General features: G+C 30.2%; 1 protein-coding gene across 2 annotated transcripts in view; it reads left to right on the top strand.

Annotated features, from left to right (window-relative positions):
• LOC113558469 (cell wall protein IFF6) overlaps positions 1-27,704 on the top strand; it is a 131,258-nt gene that overhangs the window by 72,220 nt on the left and 31,334 nt on the right. For both annotated transcript variants that reach the window (XM_026963928.1, XM_026963929.1), the window contains exon 2: positions 16,588-17,652. In XM_026963928.1, coding sequence (XP_026819729.1) covers positions 16,588-17,652 — 1,065 coding nt within the window. The remainder of the gene's footprint in view (positions 1-16,587; positions 17,653-27,704) is intronic.

The raw sequence follows: 27,704 nt of genomic DNA, 5'->3' as shown, positions 1-27,704 counted from the left end.
GCTACGATAACATTTCATCAGTTAAGATTGACTATCCTTGTAACGTATGATTAATTCGTTTAATACTTTAAAATGTTCAATAGTTTGTTTTCATACGTTTCTAAGTAAAATTAATAAAAACAAATGCTTATAAATCATTATACAACACAAATTTAGAAAAACATATCTATTTTTTCTTTTAAAATTAATCAAGATTTTTAAAAAATTTAATACATGTTAGATTATTTATTACAACTACTAAGTTTCTGGAACTCAACAGAAAAAATTCTGTCAAATATAAAAATAAAATATATTTTGTTAAATTATAATGCAGATACACGCAATAGCCATACTTGGGAAAACTCTTAAACGTCCTCGTAGATCGTTTTTGAAATAAATTATAACTAAAATATCAGTACTAAAATATAATAACGGAAAGCTTTTAAAAAATATGCAATCTTTAACAACAAGCCAAGCAAACTCGATACAATTTATCTCAAAACTTTAAAAATCATTTTTAAAAAGATTTTTATACTAATATAGTTGAAACTTTGTAACGGATTTATTTCACGGTATTTATTTATTTTTTTATTTTTTTGAGTTAAAGCAATTTTTTTGAAATTAGTTAATTTTTACATTGACATACGCAGTATATCATTAATCTATATATTAGCATGTGTATAATAAAATACAAAGTACAGATCTAAAATATATACAATTATTAAGTAAGTACTTATGAATAAATAATTATCATCATTGCTTGAATTAAAGGAAATTGGTAAATCATTTTACTTGAGATACCTAATTTAGATACTTTGTCCCACAATAAATGTCAACAGTTAAACAAAACAACAGATAGAAACTCAAAACGAGACACCATTCAACAGGAAGTTGAAGTCTTGATTTTAAACCTTAATAACTATTTGATTTTTTAAGCTGGTGAAACTACTTAATACGTTATAGATTATATATAGCAATTTTTTTAATATTACCAGTTATTATTATGCCTTCCTATAATAAATAATCTTAGCATGTTATTAGTTTTAATATTTAACTTATTTTAGGTAAATTTAAAAATTAACAAAAGTCAGAGAACTCACTTCTTTTACTATATATGTGTAAGGTTAAAGCCGTTTAGGGTATTAAAATTTCTTGATTGCTGAGCAGACCATTCTAAGAGTGTAATACATTCTAATTCGATGGTTTATTGACTATAATCAAATAACTATATGTTAATTAAGTGGTTAGTCTAGACTTTAATTTCTAAGAATAAATTGTTAATTTATCTGTTTATATGTGTGTAATTATTAGTTATTCCTAAATTATTAAGTAGTATATATTATTATACAAGCTTTTAATAAACGATAAAATTTAAGGCATTGCTAATGTACTGTATAATAGTGTAGATCAGTTATTATTATAAATTACTTAAAATTACATTCATATTCATCAACATTTTAACTTCCATAATATTAACCCGACTTAATGTTTTTCACTATTAACTTTGGTTCATCAATGATTTTCAAAAATAATAATAAACTACACTACATTACTTATTTACATTTATCCAATTTATTCTAAACTACATCAGTCGAAAAATTAAAATTCTATTTACATAAATCTCAGCTGATTCTTTTCAAAATTGCTTTATTTTAGTTAAAAAATTATCTTTTATTTAAATATTTAATGATGCATGTAACTTAATTATTATATATCCTCAATATAGATATAATATTTTTCTAATCATACCGTAAACCGCAAAATAAGAAAATCATAATTACCAATATATTTATCTGGTTAATAAAAAAAACTATTGCCAGTTTTAACAATTAATTAATTTTCCGGAAATATGAAAAACAATGTAAAACAGTTCAATGAGTTAGTTTTAATAACATTCTAACTAAATTTGTATCTCTTAATTTCGTCAAAATACAAAACCCAATGTGGAAAATGGTTTTAAACGATATGATAGTTAGGTTAGAATGATGCATTTAATATTATATTAGTTTTAATTACCTAGATGTATTGCCAAAATTGCTCTGGAAAAAAGATAAATTATAAAATACGACTCAGTGTATTTAGGTTGAATTATCATAATTGGTAGATAACGACAATTTACGTATACTTCGATTCGCAAAAACGAACAAAAATGTAAGCTACACATCTAGATAAATGGTGCTTTGGTGTATTTATATTTTTTTGCTTAATTTTCAGAAGATTTGAACTATTAGTGTGGAAAATGTGGTCAGTAGTTCCTTGATATTATATAGACGCACTGAGAAAGGATTTTTTCAAATTCAAATTTTAAAGTGTCTCTCACGTTGATTTTTGCATGATCATGAATTACTATTTTTTTCTTATGATTACCATTAATTAAAAACAAAATGTCAATTGATAATAGTTGTCTAATGGTGATTGATGAAAGCTGTATCATAAAGATATTACAGATAAATTGTTATCTGCCAGCTTGTATAATGGTTAATGTTTCCTGGGTTTTAATATTTTACAATTTATAAGAGATTTTTATTTAATAATTTAAGTGTTGGTAAGTTTTTTATATTACCATAATGTAATAATGTAACAACGACGTACTAAGGCCTAACAATTTTTTTGAATAGTTTCCAGAAACAACTATTTTTAGGTGGCCTAATTAATAATAATAACAATAATAATAATAGAAATACATTGATCTAACGGCAGCAATATAATATTTTTAACACTAAACAACTGCACAAGGGCGAAACCAGGTTATTCAACTAGCTTAACATGAATAACTAAATATTATATTTCATATTATAAACTATCGACAACATTTTTATTTTATTTTTTTGTAAAAATGTCATACCTTCTATTCATACAAGTAATACAACCTAAACAAGTAATGTGATACGAAATCTGATAATTTGTTTGAATGTATTATAAAATTTAATTATTAAGATCGGTCATACTACATTTTCATATGTAAACTTAAATCTTTATTTAAATTTAATTTAAAATTCAATTTTTGAAAAAGTAATAATTCAAAGTAGTAAAAAAAAAATACAGAGTCATCGATCTCAAGTAAACTTCATGATTAGTTAAAATATTTTATAGATTTCATATTGCGTTACGAATTTTATCAGTATAATATAAAAACAGTATATGCTTTAACAATAAACATCACTCATAAAAACAGAGAAGCGAAACGACAGACACGGTGTATATTTAATACTTTAACAATATTATTACTAAATTAAAACTATTAGCATGTAACATATTTCACTAGGAACAATAATCTAGACGATTTACTTATTTTTTTTTTTTCATTATAAAATTATATGAAATAAATCAAAATATTTAAAAACAGGTTATTTACATTATATGACAACAATTTGTATAACCAGGCTTATAAATAATTAATTAAAAAAATTTTAAAAAAATCTACTATTTTACATTCTGATCAGTAATTAGTAATCATAAAAGCTTCAAATTCAGTGGTTATGGGCTATAATTTTATTGAATTTTCATATAATTTTTTTAATTTATATAACAGAAGATACTCATACGTATTAAAAAGTTTATGACAAATTTAAAAATGTGAATTTATAAAGCTTATACATTTTAGAGTTTTGGGTAAAATAGAATACATTCACATTATTCGTTTTACATTATTAGTTTTGTTTATTCAAATGTTATAAAGTTACCCATTTTTACTGTTTTTCTTCTGGTTGATGAATAAATTATGTACTACCCACCCACGTCTGAAAATAATTCTATCACTTCCGTCTAAAAAACTTTTGTGTAGACTGTAGATGTTTATTGTTTATCAAGTAAAACAAAAAAAAAAAATCAAATGTTGTTTCAAACATAGCAATCATAATATATATTTTGGGGGTATTACAATGTAGTATAGCACTAAAAAATGTAATATTTCAAGTTTTCGTAGAAAAACAAAAAAGAAAATTAAATTATAATATTATGAGAATCCATGACTACGGACGTATAATAATGTTATTCATGGATAAATACACAACATTTATAGATGCATATTACTCGATATTTGACAAAGTTTAATAATTATTAAATACATTTATGTTACTAAATTTTCGAGACAAAATCGATTCGTCTATAAATTAATAATATAAAATTTATAATAATGAATATAAATTATCGTATATTTGTTTATTCATAAGACGCACGCATTTTGGAAATTATTATGTGAAAATTCGATAAACCGTTTCTTTGCACATTTTTAAAATAACCCAAACACTCTTCCTCACAATAAAAATGTTACCCAAAAATGTATTAAATGTTTACTCACAAATATCGGTTAATATAATAAACGTAATTTGATTACGGCATTAAATAACAATTAAAACCATAGATGAATAACGTATTATTGCTTGGAGGGTACAAGTAGTTTGAGAAATGTTTGTCGGGATATCAATAATATTCGGATCGATTTCGTTGCAAACCAAATCATATAATATCAGCATCGGGATGATTTTGATCAGTCCCACTTGTGCGTTACATTTACATTAAGATGTTAGATTACATGACAATGCGCATACTGTTTTCGAAGGTTAACCGATAATAGTATTCGATAACAATTCGTGGTAATCCTATGTTTATTTGAACTAAAATTCGACATTCGTAGCTGTTTGCGATAGATAAAATAATAGCTCTAGATCTAATGGACCTTTGAGCAATGAATATCACATTGCGCATCTAAAATTGATGTATGTTTCTCAATGAACGGACAGGCCTTTTTCTTTGAAGGCGATCAAGACTCATTTTGCCAATAAACAACACAATATAAAACATACTCAAAAAAGCCAAATGCGAAAAGGGTTTTAAGTTATAGATGGAAATTCGTGGTCAGATTTTGTCGCAAAAAAAAAAAAAAAACTGTGCGATGGAATATTACTAGGCGTAACCGAACGTGAGGAGTTTCTCTAGGCCAAGACAACAGTTCTATAACACTTTTACCGACGGAAAACATTATGACTAATTCCGTCTTGAGTACCGTTAATAAGATTGTCAGTCAAATTGCCTCAATTGTATTCATCGCGTGAGGTCGGACAGTTATTTATGATTAGAACTTCATTGAACTAAGTCGATAAATGTTTTTGTGGAAATTTATTTAAACACATTTGTCCGATAGTTTCACTTTAATAAATCTGAAGTCCTTCGTTTCACGTCGAATTCGATCAAGAAAACCATTGATTATAATATTATTATTATATTGTAATCACGGTCAGTACTCTTACGATGTACGACAAATATGGTTGATTTGTTGGTTTTTTCCGCATCGCTATTGCCACACCAACCTCCTATTAAACGATGATTTTTAATCAAACCATTTTCGCACTATCATCTGCAAGTGAATATAATAATTTATTTATATATAGCGCTACAATAATTTAATTAAATAAGTCTTAAATGGTATTTTATATTAGATTTTTGAGTTGGGTGGTTTATATCAGTCACAATATTCACGATTCGTCTACTGCAATCACTAAAAGTTCCTTGTAGAAATAGAAAAGATTTCCCATGACACTTACCCAAAATGTATCCTATTTATGCATTTGCTTTTTAATTTATTCAAATTATTGTTTTGATATGCGTAAGTATGGTATGACTTTTTAAAAAAATGTGGTCGTATAAATTTCAGGTGAAATTTCCAACTTTTGTCAGTCATGTAAACTTTTATTGAGTCATAATTTGTATTAAGTAAAAATTTAGTTTCAATATAAATAGGTACTCGTATAAAAACATTTTAAAACATAAGTCATTTCCATATCATTAACGGTTTCTAAGATTTTGTACGAGAGAAATATTCAGTAAAATTTTAATTCATCAAAATATCTAAATTTAATTTTATGTTTATTTATTTTAATATGATATAATATATTATTACTCAATTTAAAAAAAAATCATATAGATGATTAATTTTTATACATTTTATAGTTGTAATTTTTACATGAAATAATAAAAAAATAGACCATTTAAATATTATATTTGACTTTACCCAAGTTTTTTTTTAACTTGTGATGGAATAAAAGTGCTGTATCCTCTCCAAAATTTCAGGAAAAATATAGTAATGCTGGGAAGTATCATGATTTGATTTTTTTACTAATTTAAGAGTTAATATGAATTAATTAGAGAAAGTATAACATAATTTAATTAAGTCAAAAGTAAATAGTTACATTTTTATTAGTTTTTATAAAATTAAAAAAAAAAGTTAATTTTTATTTTCTTTGTAACACTAGTCTGTTTTATTTTTTTCAGTAAGTCAAGGCTATAAAGTGATTATAAAGTATTTCATCAAATATCATTACTAAAAACATAAATTCAGTTAGTAGTTAAAATGAAATAAACTTAAAGTAACTACCTAGTTAAGTTATTAAGTTTAAATAAAATAAATTTTTCACTCATTGATTTATATGGTTTAATATTGAACGACCATCATTATATTTGTCTTATTTATTTATGTATAAGAGTTAAACCCGTTATAAATCCAAAATATTATAATGCTATAAACAGATAAACTAAGTTTAAAAAAATAAAAACAAGTGTAAAAAATCATAGTTGAAAAATGAATAAACTATATAACCTATATTATTGCTTTTCTATAAATTAGAACTTAGGTTTATTAAATCCCTACGAAAAATATATTTTTAAGTATGAAAAAATAAAGAAAATCGTTATTCATCCTCTCATCGAATATCATACAAATTTTAATTTAAAATTTCTAATAGAAAAAAAATCAACTTTATATTTTTCAGATTTTTAGTATTCTAGTATAAATGACTTAATATGAGGGACCTTGTATTACATTTACAAAGTTTTTGACCGGGTGAACGTTTTTTTTTTACAAAATGTATATACAAGTAATATAAAAAAAAAGTATTAAATACATATAAATGCCTTGGAATAGACAATATAAACATTTTTTAAATGTTTTATTGTCTAAAAATTAAAAATGGCAATATAAATATTTAATAAAATTTTAAACACCACAGTTATTTTTTTTTTATTTGCGAAAAAATCGAAAAAAATCGATTTCATCACAAACTGATTTTGTGTCAAAATTAATTTTCTATTATTGCTCTATTATTCCTGAAAATATTATAAATTGTTAATTTTCTTTTTTTTATGAAATATTAGTGTTCTATATTATTATATCCTTAGCATACCAATATGACCCACAGAAACGTGTCAACGGCCACTCAATAAAGTAAAAAAAAAACATATTATGGCTTGGCAATACCGTAGAAAATACACATAAATTAAACACACGAATATAAATAGCTCAGAGTTGAAATGTCGATAATATTGTGTTTAACCTCAAGAGATTTGTAGTGAGCTTGGGTGTTTTTCGTTACACGTACACAAATTATCTGAAACGATGGGCGATCTAATATTAGGATGTACCTCGATATAGGTCTTGAAGAAAGATAACAGTTTTTGTTTGAGTTAGTGAATGTACAAATGTTTATTAACTTTAAACTAATCTTGTCCATATTTAAATGTGTAGACAGAGCGAATACTCTACCCGACTACCCAAGATATAAGTTAAATATTATAATAGTGGCTTCTGGACTAAAGTTGAAAGTGGCGATGTTATTGCGGTGTGGGATGTTATACTAATAATAAATGTATAGCGTGTCGGGACCCTTGTTTATACCGAATATCGTTTATGAATACCTACGCGGTAGAAACCATGAGAGGTGGTTATCAAAAGAAGCCAAATATAATATTACTATGTTTATGTACAATATAATATACTTAGGTTTCTTTGTGGCTCATCAAATATAATAATTCCAAGAAGAGCGAGTGTTACACGATTTTGTTGTTATCGACGTATCTTGTGCACGCGTTGATTTCTAGGAATCTATGGGCGTATTTGCCTCATATAATATGCTTGACAATTTAATATATTTAATATAATATTATGGTAAAAGTAAACAAAGCTGTCGGTTCACTATATTCATCCCCTCTAAAACGGAAGTCCCCCGACTTTCTCTTGAAAATAAGTATTGAGTTTAGAGAAGAATTTTCAGCTGTTTTTTGACGTTCCTGGACCATATAAATATCTCAAGCTGTTGCTCGAGTTAGGCATCCTTTACTTGATCGTCTGTCTTTTTATCGTCTTCCGTGTTTGTATTTTTTTTGGATTTTTATGATGTGATTTGGTTAGTTGAGTTTATTATTGTTGGCGGTGGTTACCATCATTATTGTTAATATAATCATATAGTATCTCGTACAACAAATAACGACACTCATTGATAAAATATAACGCGTGATAATTGTCTGTGCATAATGTAATATATTGCAACTCGTTAATTTTGTGATTATTCTTGTTTAATTGTTTTAGTTTCTTTTTTAAATTTCGAATAATATTAAAATATTCCACGTTATATGTTGTTTAATGATAATCTTCCATCTGGTTAACATCTTTTTCGTATTTATAATTGATTTAATATTGAAGTCAAAATAATCGGATTTATCCAGTTATGAGTATAACTCCATTTGAATAGCCTTAGTATATTTTACTTAAACGTACTATTCCTAATCCTTCTAATGAATGGCTTGTATTAATTTTAATTTTTTAAATATAGTGATGGCAATTTATACGTGCATATTTCAGAACTTCACGAAACTTAAAATATCTGGTTCTTGTAAAAGTTATATTTCGCATGTTGATCTGATGACCCATGGATGTAAATAATTTATATTTTTATGAAGTTTGAAATTTAGTGTGTCTACAATGAGTGTAGCATACAATTCGTCATAAATTGTATAATTTTATTTAAATTCACTTATAGCTAAAACTGCTATTAATTCGTTTTTATAAAAACACAATTGTTCTTATTACATAAATAAAAACTTAATTCTTAAACCTTTAAGGAATATACTATACATTTATTTTGATAAATGATATATTTTTTTTTTTAGTTTTATTAGAAATAAACAATCTATACATATAATATGCACAATAAGTTCATGTAATGAGAGAAATAATATGGCGTGAAAAGTTGAATAAGAAGCCACCCATTGGCGACACTTGGCATGATTTGTTGTAAATTCTAATTAAATAAATGATATTAAAAAAATATTGTCATCTGCGTAGTATAGAAAAGTCAAATTAATAAAATTAATACTTAAATATATGTGGTGTAACAAAATTTCTCAGTCAGGTACTTTTATATAACCTCCAATAATCTAGACTACACTTGATCTGATTTTTCCAGCCTATTAAACCTTTACTATATATTTTAAGAGTTTATAACTTATTTATTATATTATATTTAAATATATGTATTCATTTAAGACTTATACTTAATCAATACGCTTAACCTCAATTCATAAAAGTAAAATTCAAATAACACAGACATAAATGTATTTTCAAACGCCAAAAATAATTATAAATTATTTCTAAGCTTTTATAAATGTTAGAGTATAAGAAACTCTGAAATTATTGAAAATATAATTGTTTTTGTCTGACCAGTAAAGGAATAAATCTATTCATATTTATAGTTTAAAAATAATCAGGGGCATCTCCCATGTAAGACGGACTAACTTACATAGTAATTGATCAATTTTATAATATACTAAATTACTTGGCATTTTTTTCTTTTTATCAATAGAGACCGGATATGCTTTAATAAGAACAAAATATGTAGAGATTTTGTTTTATAAACCAATAGAATAAATGCATATATTATGTCTTTAAAAATTAATATAAAGTCATTTAATATTTTATGTTAAAATAAAATATATTGACACATCTACTCATTTTACACCTTACGAGTTAGTGTTTGGAAAAAAAACCAAATATTCTTTTTACATTTCATAATATAATCGTGTACCTATTTAATTTAAAGCATAGTATGCGAGAATTTCATAATATCGTTAGAAATATTTTTTTAAAGAAAAGGAAAAGGAATTAAACATACTATGATAAAACAGTAAATAAAACAGATCTACACATAGACGACAAAGTACCAATTAAAGAACAAAATAAGGAAAACGCTTTAAGTATAAACTGGCGGAGTTGAAATTTTAATGGTACACGACAAACATGATAGTAAAAAAGTAACAATACAAAAAAATAGACATGAATATTGCATGCATAAAAATAATATCAAATGGTAAAACGAAAATAATATGACAAAAGAATAGAACTACTTTTTATATATTATAAAACATTTATTTTGTTCTATCCTATTTGTAGAATCTTCATTGAAACTCATTTATTATTTTAGAGACAATAGCGAATTTTCATAAAGCTACTTGACACGGAAACCAATTACACAAAAATATTAAATATACGTATTTTTTGGGTTGTTGTTAAACAATTTTGAGCCCACCAAATTAGACTGAATTAAACAAATATTTATTTGCAGTAATATTGGGCTCGAGGTGTAAATAGATGGATCAAACCACAAATTTAAAAAGGGAGGTTGTTCATACTTCAGGATAAATGTACGTTACCTGAGAGTAGTGGAGAAGCATGGTTAAAGATATTGTAAGGATTTTTAAAAAGAAATAGCATATTATGTACATACTTCTAGCTGAAATATATGAATAGGATCTGCGTGGTGTATTGCACACAATCTCGCCTAAGACATTTTAAGACAAAATTTAACAAATAACAAATTACAATTGAATTATACTCTGAAAAGACAGCACTGACGAAAAATTGTTGATAATACTCGAGGTCAACACGAGAACATATAACTTGAAGGGCGAGAATAAATTCCAAAATCAAGAATAATTCTACTTACAACTTATTGACATGCAAACGAAAGAAATGATCGTTTCACATCCAATTGGTAATTTTAATACTCATAAACGAGGGATAGCACTTAGTTTAAAGTGAACGCATTAACTAGCACGCACAAGAAACCATGACATTACACACCCACGTCTCACATGACCCATGGACTGACGTTAAATAGACTCAATGTATATTTAATTATTACTACACCACCATAAAGAACCAATAAAATATGCACATTACTGTTAAAATGTTAGTACAAAATAATACACAATGAATGCAATATATTTTAGACAAAACAAAAAATCGGTAAAACGAAAGATTTAAATTATATATTAATTTATATTTAATCATAATTATTCTAGATATACTGTGCAAACATATATTATTTGTCTTTAATGAATAATTTCCTAAAATAATACATAATATTATTAAACGGTTAATTTACTAATAAACTGAAACGATTTTCAGAATAATAAGTTAAACACTTACTACGCAAACATTACGGTTCTTAAACGAAAAATTATTACAAGAATCGGATAACTACTACGAAAACAAGTCAATAAATATAGAAAAATAATTGTATGCATTTAAAATTAGAATTTTATCGGATTTCGTTAAAATCGTGAGCATTAGTAAATTATTTTATTGTTAAAAATGCCTTTGTTTACGTTTTTTTTTTTTTACATTGTTTAAAATTCATTCGTTTAATTCGAAAATTGAATAAAAAGTTCTTTTAAAGTTTTTTAGTTTATTAAAAAAAAAAAATTCCACCGGAAAGTCAAATTAATTGTTTATGAGCGTTTGAAGTTCTTATTTTTTACGAAATTGCATATTCACCCGAAAAATAATTATTTCTCCTTAAACAATATTTTTTATTTTAATGTAATTCAAAAGCGAACAACAGATACTTGACATTTTTACCAAATATTTGATGTATTTTTTTAAATTTTTTTTTGCTATCAATTTAATTAAAAAAAAATGTTTGATGAGTGATATTCACGAACGTTTTACACAATACTCCACATATTTTGTTCTATATAAACATATTTAAAGTACATAATATGCATAAGAGTTCAATTTGAATAGAATTTCATGTATAAACGATGATGATATTTTTGTTTTAATTTAAAAAACATGAAATTAATATTTTTATATACTATGAATTTTACTTACTTTTACAATAATATTAATTATTATGTAGATTAATTTTAAGTATTACCTAGTTATACCATGAACGACGAACCCAACCACACTGTTTTATGCGCTAAGGTGGTATTGACTCAAAAGTTAATAACAATAATTTAAAATATTATACATTTAATTTATTGTTATTTTAATAATTAAATATGAATAACATTATAAATATTATAATGACATCGGAAAAAATTAAAAGCCGAAAGACCGTTTCTGCTCGCCATATAGATTGCCCAAAATGAAAGAGATTTTATTTCTGGGTTATATTTAAATAAATCTCTGTTGGCAACAATCATTCCTATTTCAAAATAAATTTGAAATGTTTTTGGTGTAAAAGCTAAATCATTTCTCAAGGCAGCTTCTTTAATTATATTGAACATTATCTTATATGTATTATCGCTTTTATTTGGTAAAAGATCATAAACGTAAATATAAAAAAAATTATGAATGTAATATATTATAAATTATAATGTAAAAAAATATGAATATATTATAGACATATATTTATATAATATGTTAAAATATATATTAATTTTTGAAATGATAACAAACCATAACCATTGGCACCATAACACCCATTATAAAACAGTGCAATGTGTATATTTGCATAAATAATTTGGGGGCTGATTCAAATATACTATCCACTGTCGACGAAACGGGAAAATTGAAACTTTGTTAATAATTTGTCGGCGAACCAAGATGTCGGCGAATTGGGATTCGGCAAAGTGGGTATGAACCATCGAAACTTACTATACCTACAGCTCCTATACTTATTGGCCAACCTTTTTTATAGTATCGTATTTTCTATCCTCTTCGTTATTTATTAATAATACACAATTATTTTACGGCGGGATAATAATTTATCTACAGGTAGCATTATAATAGATTTCTACTGATAATAGTTGTGTTGCGATGTTACCTGTTCTCGATACTCTTACGTAGATCGGTCGTTCATCAAATATCAACTGAGTTACCGCAGTCCATATTTTTGATAAGCTACCTAATACGACACTCGTTTGAGTAGTGGCCCGTTTTACTGTACGGTTGAATTTAATGTTATTTTTATTGTTTCTTACATGATTTTTAATATGACATTTTGGTTTATAACTTCCTAACAATGTCTTTTTATCTTTGACTGAAAATGTTATGAATCATTCTAACGTATCGACATATTACGTTTATAATATCGTGTTCTAAGCTATAATAGAAAAAATAACACCTATGGTAAGTTAATGTACGCCTATAATATGTGTATACAGCTTAAATAATTACACTATTATGTACATTGTACCACCACATGAAACTTTAAAATTATCAGAAAGTTGAATTTTTCAAAACATGATATATGTTTTATATGGGAAGTAAAAAAAAAAAAAAAAATCAAAAGGTATCGTTCGAATAACCGCATTACTAATAAGTATACTCGTAATAGTAGATGAACATGTTTGGTGAATTTTTACTAAATAACATATGATATATTAAACATTTATATCGCTATTAAAGTAAATCATTATTTTACTATTAGTAATACAATAAATTGTATTTATTTTCGTCGAAAATATTTTATTTGAAAATATCATGGCATGTATAAAATATGATAATACTCGTTAAATGTTCCAATTACTTACAAATAATATTTTTAAATTACAAAAAAAATAACTAAAATAGTAAAATCGCTATTCTTTAATTCATTTATAATTTTATTTAAATCTGAATATAAAATGTCTATAAAAATGCTCTGCTTATATATTTTTTTGATTACAGTATAAATAATAATTATAAAAAAATCTTGAATTTCATTATTAATTTATTATTAACTATAAAATCTGAACAAACATCTTTTAATTGTTAACTACAAAATTATTTGCAAGCCTTCATAACTGAAAAATGTTTTTTTTTTTGAAAAAATAAAATAAAATAATGTAAAATAATAAGATATGTATTTATATTATAAATATCTAATAGAATACGGTTGTTTATTCATTTATTTTAATAATATCAGGTTATATTTCTCGATATTTTTATAGAACTCAACAAAACTTAAACTAAATTAGTAAAATAATTATATGAAAGATTAAATAAATATTTCATAAATATATCTCAAGTTCGTCGTCTTGTTTCATCCACTATAATGTAAATATAATTATTCTCGATATCACTTATTATTTAGTACACTTTTATAAATATTTGATAATTAATTTTTTCTGCAGAAAGTGTTTTTTTCTTTGATTCGTCTTTATTTGTTTTTATGTGGAGCAATCTAAGTAGAAATTCTAGTTCTTAAATGTATTATAAATTTAAATATTTCATTCTTAAGGGTAACTTTTATTAAAATAATATTTAGGTAGTTAACTAAAATACACCTATCCCGCTTTCATTATAAAAAATTAACATAAGCTAGTGACAAAATTCTTTTTTTGGTTTTCATTAACATATTAAGTAACATTATTATTATAATATTTACCTATAACATAGATCACGTTATACACTATCAAAAACTATATCACTAAAAAAAATGAAAAATCGTGGGATAACATCAAGCGCCTTACAAATAATTCTTAATTTTTTTTTTTTTTACCATTACATGAATAGCGAAAATCAAGCGTCATCTTAAAATGTGTTCAATTATACGTCTCAATAGTTTTAAATTGACGTTGGTATTTATTTAAATAATAGTTTATTTAACTTTTGTTATAGATGTCAAGTTGCAATTTAATCACTTAGCTGAAATACATTTTAAACGATATCAAACAAATATTTTTATATTTAATACCTATTGAAAAGTATTATGAGTTACTTTTATATAAATATTAAAACAGAAATATATCGTTGACTCTAAGACTTAGAGCCATACATTTTTACAACAGATAAAAATATAGATAAACATATTATTTATTATGAATGCTACTGTAAAATTATAATCAAGTAATATTTTATAAAATGAAATAAGATCTTTTAGAAAATCTTAAATTACCGATCCTAGTAAGTTGAGGCGTAAGTGTATAATCTGAATTAATCCAAATAAAATAGAAATACACAGTAAAATTGAATGAAAACAAATATAGTAAAATCCCGTTACTAGTCTTAGAGTCTAAGACATATTTCTGTTTTACTGTTTTAACATTTATATAAAAGTAACTTGTAATAATTTTCAATAGGTATATGGATTTTATATATATTTATTTATACCTAACTAAATTTCTAATTTATTTATTCGCTTTATCAAAATGTACATACATTATATATTTCTTCTATACTAGTCTATTATATAAAATTTTTGGATATTATACATTGCACATAGTAAAAATGTATTCACCTAAAATTTTTAACATCCTTTTGACATTCATAATAATATTTACTATAAAAGAATAATTAAAGCTACTTTGAGTAATTATACTCAACACATCTGGCTCTTTAATGAATAAGTACATGCATAGATTGAACGTTCGCATAAGCATATACTATAATTAATCGTAAATAAAAATCAATACGACTAATTTGAGAGCGCCGTCTGTTTTACGAGCAATAGATTCCGAGTGTTATTGCGTATCACATTATCGATTGTCAAAATGTATAAATATTATATCATATTTCTAGTTCGAAATTTTGGCACACAGTTGCAGAGGTTAATAAATATTTTGGATTTTAATGGCGCCATAATAATTATACTAATAAGTAATGAAAATAAAATAAACCGTATTAAAATATCCCTGTTCTCGCATAACATTAACATATTTTAACTTATTTGATTTAAAAATTGTGTACCCATTAAAATAAATATTAACTTATCAAACGGAAATTAGATTTTTAAAACTATTAAATTATAATGTATTCGTCTATATACTTTCAATATGCCTTAAATATTGTCATTCTCGATTAGTTTAAGAATAAAAAATGTTATTCGATTTGATTTTTAAAGATCCTATAACTACACGCATTACCTGTGTCTTTATTGATTATCTCTTGTATAATTTATATATATATATATATATATATATATACATACACATATGTACAGATAATATATTGCCTTTTATTAATTAAAAATGTATAGCTATACGAAAAAATATAAATTCAATATTTTAGAATTTTTTAAAGGTGGTTCTATTCAGAAAGACAAAAAACTTAATGGTCTTAAAATGATACAATTTAGGAATAGTAAATATCACAAAAGAGATAAACTTAAAAAGAAAAACAAGGTGAAAGGGTGATTCTATGAGAGGATAGTGAGATACGTGCTGAGACTTGCTTAGATAAAAATCGAAACGTTATAAATACTTTTGATAATAATTTCAGTTATTCTTTGTTTTCACAAAATGTGTGGAAATACATTTAAAAAAAAATGAATCATCGTGAGTAATAATTAGTAATTAGTACATATCTATACTTTTAATTATGAACAAATTCGAAAGTCATAGTTTTCGATATGGCAGTACCTATATAACTCATCACACAGTCGTCCGGTAGAATACTAACTCATTACTCACTGTGTTCTATGCGGTAGGTCTGTTGGAAACAAAAAGAAAATGATATTACGATTAAAATACTATTTTAAATACTACCTACGATCGCGGCCCGTTACAAATACGGCGACCGACGAGGCGTTTGCGCGTGTAACCGTATAATTATTTCACGTTTTGTTTCAGCTTCCAAATCGAGGAGTCCGTCGCCGGAAAAGGGATTCGAACTGCCCACGTTCGAGACCATGCCCGTGACGCGACAACCGAAAAAATCGTACAACACGGGAATATCGGTGGCCGACGACCGCGTGCACAGTGACGTGGAAGACGACGTGGACGACGCCGACGACGACGACGACGACGACATCGCCTTCAGGTGCGACGACTTCGACAGATATGCGATGGAGGTGGACGGCGATCTGCACTCGCTGCACTTCGTTGAGGCGACGGCCTGCACCACGCTGGCCGCCAACTCGGGAACGGTGGCCATACTGGGGACGACGGCCAAGTGCAAATCGGCGGACGCGTCGCCGGCCAACAGGCAGCGGCCGCCGCTCGTCGGGTCCATGTCGCAGCCCATGATGCTGGAGTCGCGCTTCGTGAAGGCGACGGCCGTGAGGAAGTTGGCCGCCGACACCGGAACGATAGCCGTGCTGAGCTCCACGACCGAGCCGGAACCGCAGTACGTGTGGGTGCCCGAAGAGGAGGCTCACTTCAGTGGCCGCATGGCCGCCTGCAGGGCGGGTCCCTCGGGCGTGCAGTCTCTGGACGCTGGCCCGTCGTCGTCCGCCCAGTGGCCGCTGCAGTGGCCGGTGGCCGGTGACTCGAAGAAAAGCGAAAATCTGGACCGCATACCCGTTGGCGTGATCGAAGTGTTGGACTGCGAACCGGCGGACCAGTGCCATCCGACGCCGCCGAAGGCTCGACGGTTCCCGCGGGCACAGCGGGCCACCCGCGACCAGCACATCCCGTTGCCGGTCATACACGCGATGGAAATAAAACCCAACGCGCTCGGGCACGACGATCGGTTCAAGACCGTCACGGTGCAGCCGCCGTCGTCCGATAGACACGGATATCGTCCGCGCATGACCGCCGGAAGCGCGACGTTCGACTCGTCGTCCCGGAAACCGTTCGTCCGGCAGTCAAACGAGTCTAGAGAGCACAAGTTCACCGAAGACGACTACGCGGCCGTCACGGACTGGATGGCCAACATGCCGGTGTTCGCCAAATGTCCGCCCGCCAAGTCGAAAAGTAAGTTTAAAATATATATATGTATATACCTGGGGGTTCGGGTCCAAAACGGCCAATGCCATTAAAAATAGGCGTATCTCAATAATCGTTATTGTGAGATTTCAGAAGAACTACGTTGTTAGAAAAATTACTATTGCAGTGTCAAAAAAAGGCCCAACCGGACTTCAGCCGTTATTAACATAACAACAATTCAGATTTTTTAGGCCTTATGTGAAAATTGTGAACATTATATATCATACGTGTGTGTGTGTGTGTGTGTGTGTGTACAGCGTCACGTGTACACTGAGCATTATATTCAGATGTACTATTTTATTATACGCGAGTGCGTTATATTTGGTACGCAAGAACACCAAAAAATCAGAGATTACCAACTTAAATATTATCACCGTCGACTCCGACGTGTCTAAAAGCAGTCATACTCCATTCGCACGCGTCGTTAGAAAATAATAGTAATATATTCTAAATAACGTGTACGTCGAACGTTCACGGAGAAACGTCGTGATGACCGTAAACTTGCAAAACTCTCTGTTTGAAGTTTTCAAACAGTTCTATTGAGATTACTCTCTCGCATTAATATGTCATCTTTTTTACACGAATTAAATACCGTTTAATTAATTCATTACGTTTTCAGCGAATTTGCGTATAATATACATATACCTTTATATGCGTAAGTGTGTGTGTGTGTGTGTGTGTGTATTGAACAATTAATTTATCCCACAACTCGTAAGATGAAAATACAAATTTCACCAAAACCAAGACAGGTTATTGATGACGCATAAAATAAGTTATTGAAGCGGTTCGCCGTGGTTTGCATAAATACAATGGCCGTAAATCATTAATAGTTTTTTGCCTTTTTTTTTCCACCTACGACATCGTTGTTTAAATGGATTATCATTGTTGTTATATAAATCTCAGTCATTAGTATACGCACGAAACACCTATAGATGTTTGGAAAATGTACAGCCCTTGGCTTTTATTTAATATCATCGCCGATGGTTGGTCATAATATGACAGATAATATTTCAACTGTTTCTCGGTTGTACAATATCGATTAACCGTGATAAAATACTGCGGTATGAGTACTTACACGGAAATTATATTACGCGTTACGTGTTAAGCATCAGCAATGAATTGATTTTTATTTCCGCTGAACACAAAAAGCTTGATGCAATAACGGCATAGCTATACACCTAATCCCTTATAATAGTTAGGTATTAAAAAATTGCATACCACGTTAATGACAAATAATTAATGAAATCAATTTGAATGTGAGTTTCCGTGTACATAGAAAATAAATAAATTAAAAAACCAATCGTAATTATTTAAGTGTGTCTTACTACGTGTAATTTTTTTTCACCGTTATACGCCTATAATTAAAATAATAGAATTGGATTTACATATTTGTTTGTTTGTTTTTTTTTTTTTTTTTTTAATTGAACTGCAATACATACCAAAACAAGTTAATAATACTATGGTGTTTACACGCTTGCTAAATGGTCCGTTTAAAAGTAATAAAATTAAAAATAAATGGGCATCATTATCTTAACATATTGACAAGACACACACACACACACATATATATATATATATATATATAAATACAGACAGTATGCAAGACGTGTCGGGGTATTATAAAAATATACATGTTTGTAATTAAAATTGATTCGAGACAAAACAATAATGCACGATAAGGGTCATACTAGTTATGATGTCAGATCAATTATTTATCTTGTATCATCGATATAACTCTATATTATATAATATGTGTCAGACATTTTTAGACAATAATAACATTATGGATTTTGTATAGTATAACAGTATGTGTTGATGAATTAAAATTAAGTACGTTTTTTTTTTTTTTTTTTGGTGGGACACGAATGCCAAAATATTACTTACTGCATTCGTGATACAGAAATTAATAAACAGCATACGCGCTGTGATTGTTCGTGGACAAAGATTCGAACTACAGATAGGACACGTACATAGTTCCGAAGTCGTAACGAGAGATATATGAATAGGTATTGTTGGAATACACGTCGATAGACCATATAAAAACAGCATTGGGCTTGGAGCATGATTGTCCCATTTTTCCAATACTCGCGGATACCCAAAACACCGGCTGTAGTCAATTCGCACCAAAATTGTCCCCAAATATAATGTACAATATATTATGTAATTTGCAACAATATTTTTGAATTATATAACAATAATATAAATAATAATAAATTTATATTAAAAAACTGTAATTTTCATCAAAATTAAAATCGATTATTATTTCGATAGTATACGTTGGAAAGTATTAAATATTGAAATATACGAGAATCTAATAACACAGAATATTCCATTTCAGATTCTGAGCTTTTATTTCACTTATCTAATTCACATGGTAAGTATTGACTTACAACTACCTAATAATAATAATAATAATAAATGAAACACACATGATATAATTTAATAAAAAATTCAAAAACAAGCTGACATTGTATTGATATATCATATATTACATAAACTATAATAATATTATCTATATAATAAACGCATTGTTTTCGGCAAAAATATTATCATGTTACGAACAAAAAAAATCTACTATAGCATAATATTATAATGGTGTATTTACTTTTAAAAGTACCATCATAACAAAGTTAGTCAGTTAAAAATTTAATAAAATAATAATGTATGATCGAATACATAGATACTAATTTAGGTGCAAATTAAAACCTCCCATAACACTATTGTTGATCTTTACAAAAGTTATTTATTATTTATCGGATTATTCCGGTTGGTATAAAATGATGTATTGGTATGCCGCCTACTATTTACTGCTGCAGGAGTCTTATGGTGTTATATATTAAAACAGTGAAAGTCAGTTTTTCAAATCAAAAAATTAAAAAATTACCTAGTATTGTATTTTCGTTTACGATTTTCTAACATCGGATTGGCAAACAACGTTGTTTGTCAAGACAATTATAACTTTTTTATAAAGTGAAGTCAGAATTTCGTTGTTAATTCAATAAAGTTTATTTCTTTACAATACGTCATATTTTACCCTCGCGAATCACACATATTATTTCCGTGTACAATCCATTCATTCGAGTCAAACAATGCCACAACAAACATATTTTTATCATTATCGTGTAGTACAGCGATCCGTGGACATTTCAGCCGTATTTTTTACAAACTCGCGTAGACTAATATTTAGGGGCATTATGGTCGGATCACGACGTTATATCGAACGATCGTGTATAAATCTATTATGATATTGTACGAATAACATCTGTAACGCTGCGACGAGAAATAATATTAAAAAAACGGTGTTAGCAACCAACCGAAACGCTGTATAGAATCGGCGTAGCATTAGAATGCAAATCGTTCGTGCGAAAATCGTTCGAGGAAATTACGCTCGACTTTATGGATAACGGTGGCGCGCGTAGTGCGTATATATATAAATATATTATCTATAGGTGCGTATAATAACGAGAGTGGCGCCGTATATCGTAATAATAAAACAGATAAACGGCCGAATTTCGGCATCGACGACGAGCATCGCATGTGGGGTATGTGCTCGTTAGGGGCAACGAATAGCAATTATGATAATATTGAATGAAAAGGATAAAAAAAAAAAAAAACGACTGAATATAAAACACAGACAAATAAGATGCGACGCCGTATGCGGACCGAGTGCATTGCACGGTAGGTAAATATAACACGACGTACAACGAGCTTGGCGACGCGGTTTATTTTATATTATGTTATAATATAATAATATAAACGTTTAATATTCTTTAGCATTTCATCGCAATCGTCGAACAACTGAAAATTTGAACGGCGTTTACAGATGTAAGCGTTTTACCGGATATAAATATTTATCAGTATAGTATAATTATTATCACAAGAGTCTGTACGGTTGTCGGTTGTCGTGTAACGATATTAAGAAGACGTAACGCATAAAATTGGTAAAACACATTCACTCGGGTTACCCCACTAGTTATTGGTAAAATACGACTGAAAACGGAATTTCTGGTACCTGATGAGACCGCGGTAGGTCAATTTATATTTTTCATTCCGACGTTGCCATATTCAATAATGATATATTTTATCAAACGATCGAAAACGACGACATTTGACACCGGTCCAGATAAATCTCGAAAATCGGCTCCAAAACGTGTATATATACATTAAATAGGTACGTATAAAATGTATTCGTATAAGAATAAATATGATCGTCTATATATATATATATATATACCTCTACATGATATACTAGTCTTTCGTTTGCTCGGCGGATATTCGCGGTTTGTTTCCGTTTCCCTCTATGAGACGGGTTTAATTATTTTTTTCCGCTTTTCCGCCCTCCCGCCCCCTCCCCCTCCCCGCACAAGTCAATAATACCCTTCCGGGCCGGTCACACGGTCCGGTGCTACGGCGCCGCCGCCAAACACCCGCGCGGTCGCCAAGGCAGCGGTGCGCCCGGCAACAGTGAACGTGCAGTCGGACCGACGGAGAAAAAAACAAACATTCGGCTCGACCGATTGTCGGCGGGCCGTAAAAATATTCGATATCGACTGGCTCATCGACGACGACAATAACAATAACAACAACAACTACAGCAACAACAACAACAACAACTGCAACAACAACAAAAGCAACCGCGACATCGACAATATTAATAATTACTTGCGACCGTACACGCGCGAATATCGTATAACTTTGTCAACGCGCTGTGCGTCTTCTCGTCGCCGTCCTGTCCGAGTGCCGTTTCGAGCAGCGACGAAATGAACGGATGTCCCCAGTTCCGCTACCCCATGCCGTCCGGAAGCGGGTGTTTCGGCGACGGCGGGGCCCCGTCGTCCAAATCGGCCGTGGCACCGCCGGACGAGCGGGGCCGTTGCTCGGCGGCGTACGACGAAATCCAACAGCTGTCGGACGGCGTGCGGCGCGCGCTCGAGTGTCCGGTGTGCAAGGAACTGTCGGGCGCCATGTTCACGTGCTGCGACAACGGGCACGGCCTGTGCGACGATTGCTCGTACACCATGAACAGGCTGCACCCGCAGACGCCGCCCAAGTGTCCGCTGTGCCGATCGCCGCCCGCCCGTCTGGACGACGACGGCTGCACGCCGCCGACGACGGACGCGTACGGGGACGAGCCGCACGACCCGCGCACAACAGTGGCCGTCCAAGCGGTGCCGGAACCGGCCTCGGCGCGCAAGCTGAACGAGATCATGTCCGTCGTCAAGGTGACGTGCGCCTACCGGCTGAACGGGTGCCCTTATCTGCTGTACGTGCTGTCGGCCGCCACGCACGAGGCCCTGTGCCCGCACGCCCCGCACGTCCGGTGCATGGTGCCCGGTTGCCAGTGGTCCGGCGCGTACGGCGACACGTTCCACCACGTGTCCACCAACCATCTGTTCTCCGCCTACGACGTGCTGGTAACGTACACACATAACAACCGCCTGCTGCGTTACGGTATAATGTCATGACGCCGCGCGCCATACGACGGTCAGTATAACGTCGTGTGCCGGGCCCAGTTGGTGGGTGGATAGATGGGGCGATGGGCCGGGGACGGGATGTGCATATTACTTTTGAAACGTTTACGAGATAAGCGTCAGTCTTGGGACATCGGATTCAGATGAGATTCTTCGATTATGCTAAAATACCAATTTGCAAACTGTTTTCTAACGTTTAGCCTATATATATATATATATATAATTTTTTTTTTGTAAGTAATTTTGATCTTTTAAAACTGCGAATTCAAAACCAAAAGTTAACGTCCGACGACGAGTTTGAGTTTGATTTAAAATAGGCGAAATCGTATGGCGACTCGGCAAAACCGTAGGATGACCATTGAAAAATATAATGATTTAATCGATTGCAATACCGCGTACAGCGTATACGGTATAACTATCGCGCCCACCACTCGATTTCGTTACAATATTATGATAAAAAATCGTTTCAACATCCGCAACGCGTTCAGACACCGTTTTCATTGCTCGTTGGCGTGTCGCAGGTAAACCAGTTCCTGATGCCGGATCTGACGTTCGGGCTGCAAGGCCCCATACGCCGCGCGTACCTGACGAGAAATGTCCAGGACAGCGGCCGACTTTACTGGGTGTGCGTGGCCCAGCCGTCGATGGAAGCGATCCAAGTGGCCGTGCTCAAGGTGTTCGACCCGGACGCGCACACCAAGTTCACCAGTGGGCCGCCGGGCATGGAGTTCCGGGTGAAGACGATGGGCCGGAAGGGCTGGCCGAAGCAGAGGGGCCGCTCGCGGTATGTGTGCTGGGACCGAATGGTGCTGGACCGGATGGCGCGGGTCCTGGCGGGCTACGAGTACCAAGAAAAGAGCATCGCCGCACTGCACACGCCGCCGTGGTGCACCGTGACCGTGCGCGACCACATGCAGTACGAAGCCATAATCACGTGGAGCACAGTGCACCACTGAGCCGTCGGCGGAGCGGCTGCACCGGAACGGGGACACGGACACGACGCTACACGCCCTATGTTTACCGTTATTATTCGTTGTTCAAGTTTGGCGTCGTTACGCGATAGTCGAATAGCGTTCCGTCGATTTGTTGACCGCACGACGATGGAAACAACTGCATCACGCATCCGTCGCTCGCACATTGCATGGCCGAAAGATGTTATATGATTTACCTCGTCGGTGTGCCGCCGTCACCATCGAGATCGTCGCCGCTGCAGTATCATAATAGACCATAACTCACTCGTGCTACGTTCCTAGATATGGTCCAAAATGCGTTCAGTTATCCGATGAAAATGGTTGTCTTTCAAGGTTTCTAAGTGACTGTTTTTTTTTTTAAGTACATACACCGGTGGTGTAAATTTTAATAATCGCACTTTTTTTTATTATTATTTATACTGTTGTTGTTATTTATGTTAATTATTTTATGACTACGAACCTCCCAAGCGAGGAAATCACGCGGAAAAGTAAGTATTTCGAATCACACACGTCAAAATGGTTGAAATGTTAACATCATAATATTAGGGTTACCACTTAATATAAGAATAATAATTAAGATATAACAGATTGATACGATTAATATTTTTCTTACTACTCAAATAATTTCCTGTGTTCTAGTGTACATTATTATGATTCATCAGAGAGTTATCGAGAATCTCTGAGTTAACTTTCAAAACGCATACGTTTCATAATATTCCGAGATACGACTATCAGGCATTATAATTGAAAAGCTTTAAATGGTCATAACAATTTCAAATAATACAAAACTGTACAATACTCTACTTACTATATCGTCAATATATTTTTTTTAAATTATAAAATATTTTTGTTCAAAAATACTATTGTTCTAACAAAATACATTCCTAAGACCCAACTTATAAAAGCTTACAATAGTTCAATACTAGAAAGGTACTGCACATATGAGACGATATGCGGATTGTATAGTTGTAGCCCTAAATGGTTGACCAAGCTCTCTTCAAGTCTCGTATAGCCAACAACAAGACGAGGTTTTAAAGAGTCGGAGTTATCGTGGATTTATTGTGTTATATATTTTAATATCATATCATTAATAGATTTTGTAAAAGAAAGAGAAAAAGAAAATAAATAAATATTAAGTCATTGTATTAATTACATTCGTTGTACGTGTTATGTAGGTATGTTACACACGGGAAATTAATTACATATAATTATTGAAAACAAATAATATTGTACTTAAGAGAAGCTAATTGATCGATATATCTACAATATTTCAATAGTTTTAAATTAACAACGTCCACAAACATTTACACGATAACATTTAACAATTAAACCAAATACATATGGATCGTTAAAAATGTAACTAAAATTGTTGCAAACAACAAACTATCTACCGAATAAAACAATATTAGTTTGTAACCTTTGTGCGTGTATTACAAACAAACTTTTAATAAAATAACAATAACGCGGATGTTCAACTACTAGCACTCGATTGATTGTAAATGTTATCGAATTAAACGATGTATGATAATTATTATTTTCATATTTTGGCACTTCAAAAATAAAACAATTATTTAATTTTACTTTCACATAGTTTATTGAATTGTACGTGTAAACAACCACTGTAAATACCAAATATTATTTGACATTATAGGAAAATGTCAGAAACAACGTGTGTTGTGTAAACTGCATTATATTATAATGTGTTCCGTTCACTGCAGCGTCAAATATTTATGTTAATGCACATGATTTATTATATAATTTTAAAATCTTAAATAATTACTACTATATATATATATATAATATTATATAAATTATATTACGAATCGAGATAAAACGAAAATACTTTTATTTAAATGATTATTTATTATTGAAATTTGCATCCTAATAATAATTATATGATTTCAAGTTTCGATTTGAACTAACGGGCGTCTAAATGTCTAATACTAAATAATCTTATTTGATCTAACGTGTAAAATAAAATAAAAATACTTATATAGATACAAATACAATGCAAACATGTCATCGCTTGAATCTACAGGTGTATTAATATAAATATTTATTTTTATGAACAATTATATTTTAACAATAATCACACGTTTCCATAGCAATAACTATTATAACGGTAAATATTATTTAAATATAGAGAAATTGAGGTGCACGAAGTTGAATTAATTTCAAAACATGTCTCGTAAATATTTAATAATTTGCGCATTGTTAAGAGTCCATTTATGTCATAGGGTTTTAGTGACAAACCGAAATTCATTTTTTTGGTCGAATACGATTCAAATGATTGCGGAAAAAATAATAATAAACAAACATTGTACATTGTACATGAATACGAGAAAAGTTCATCCAATTCAAACTGGCAAATGGTATTATATTCCCTATAAGTATTTGTTCATAAATCATGTCGATATATTTTCATTGAAATTACGTTTAACCATTTCAAATTTCGAACACTATTATAGTACTATCCTTGATTTACCCAGTAATACTTACATATGAATAATATACACAGTTTTTTACTGAATGGCACACCAATATTTTATAATTTTAAATACCTGAGAACTCAGTCAATAGTATTGAATGGTTTCGAGTGTAACACATTATTGGGTAGATTCCTATTATAGTATTTGAATTCAATGAAAAATCATCGTATTGAATTTTTTCAATTTAATCGAAATCAATTGCGAGCGAAGGATACAGGTGATTCAGCATGATTTATAAAGGATATATTTTTTATGTAATTCTATATTTATATTATTGTTATTATTTTCTTAATTTAGCGGGATTTTTCATATAACATAGTAAGTTATTGAAATATTAGTATTATTAAATAATAATTAATATACGTTGTTGCACAGTGCACACACATTACGGTAAAAAGTTACAATAATCTCTACGACAATCGTTTTTAAATTATAAATACATACTGCAGAAAATATATTTATTTTTCGTTTAGATGTACAATTTTGTCAATTCTTATTGAAAAATAAAATAACTAATAAAGAATTACTGAGAATTAAACATGGTATCAAGCCGATAATAAACTCCACTTGTGTGTTTTTATGGCATTATTAGTAAGACGAATTCTGTAATTCCAATTAGCTTGTTGATAGAGCAAACAATCTTATGAATTTGTATATATTTTCTGTTTGTTATTATCGTATGTTTAATAAGTAGGTGCACAATACATTTCACGTTTGTGGACGTTTATGTGAACTCGAAGTGTTTAGTAAAAATGTTTGCATATTTTGATATTTTCATTTTAAAGGACATATATTTGATTATAAGAGCATATTTTAATAGCTTATAGAAAATCAAGCACTTCCGTAAATATTTTTCAAATCAAGTTCAACAATTATTATAATATTAAACCGTTAATTGTTTATGAAGATGATAGAGACTAATTTGTATCTTAATGGTCAATGAGTGGATCAGATTATAATATATGTATCGGTTTTAAGTATTGTTTTTATATATATATTTACATATAGGTACATAAAAAATTGAATAAAGCTGAATAATTAAAATTATTTAAAATAAAGAAAAAATTAAATTTTTTAATGTATAATTTTTCAGTTCATATTTGATTAAC

This window comes from Rhopalosiphum maidis, chromosome 3 (genome assembly GCF_003676215.2).
Source record: "Rhopalosiphum maidis isolate BTI-1 chromosome 3, ASM367621v3, whole genome shotgun sequence".
NCBI classification, from domain to species: Eukaryota; Metazoa; Arthropoda; class Insecta; order Hemiptera; family Aphididae; genus Rhopalosiphum; species Rhopalosiphum maidis.
Note: the sequence above shows the minus strand (reverse complement) of the source record. Positions and strands in the feature narration are given on the sequence as shown.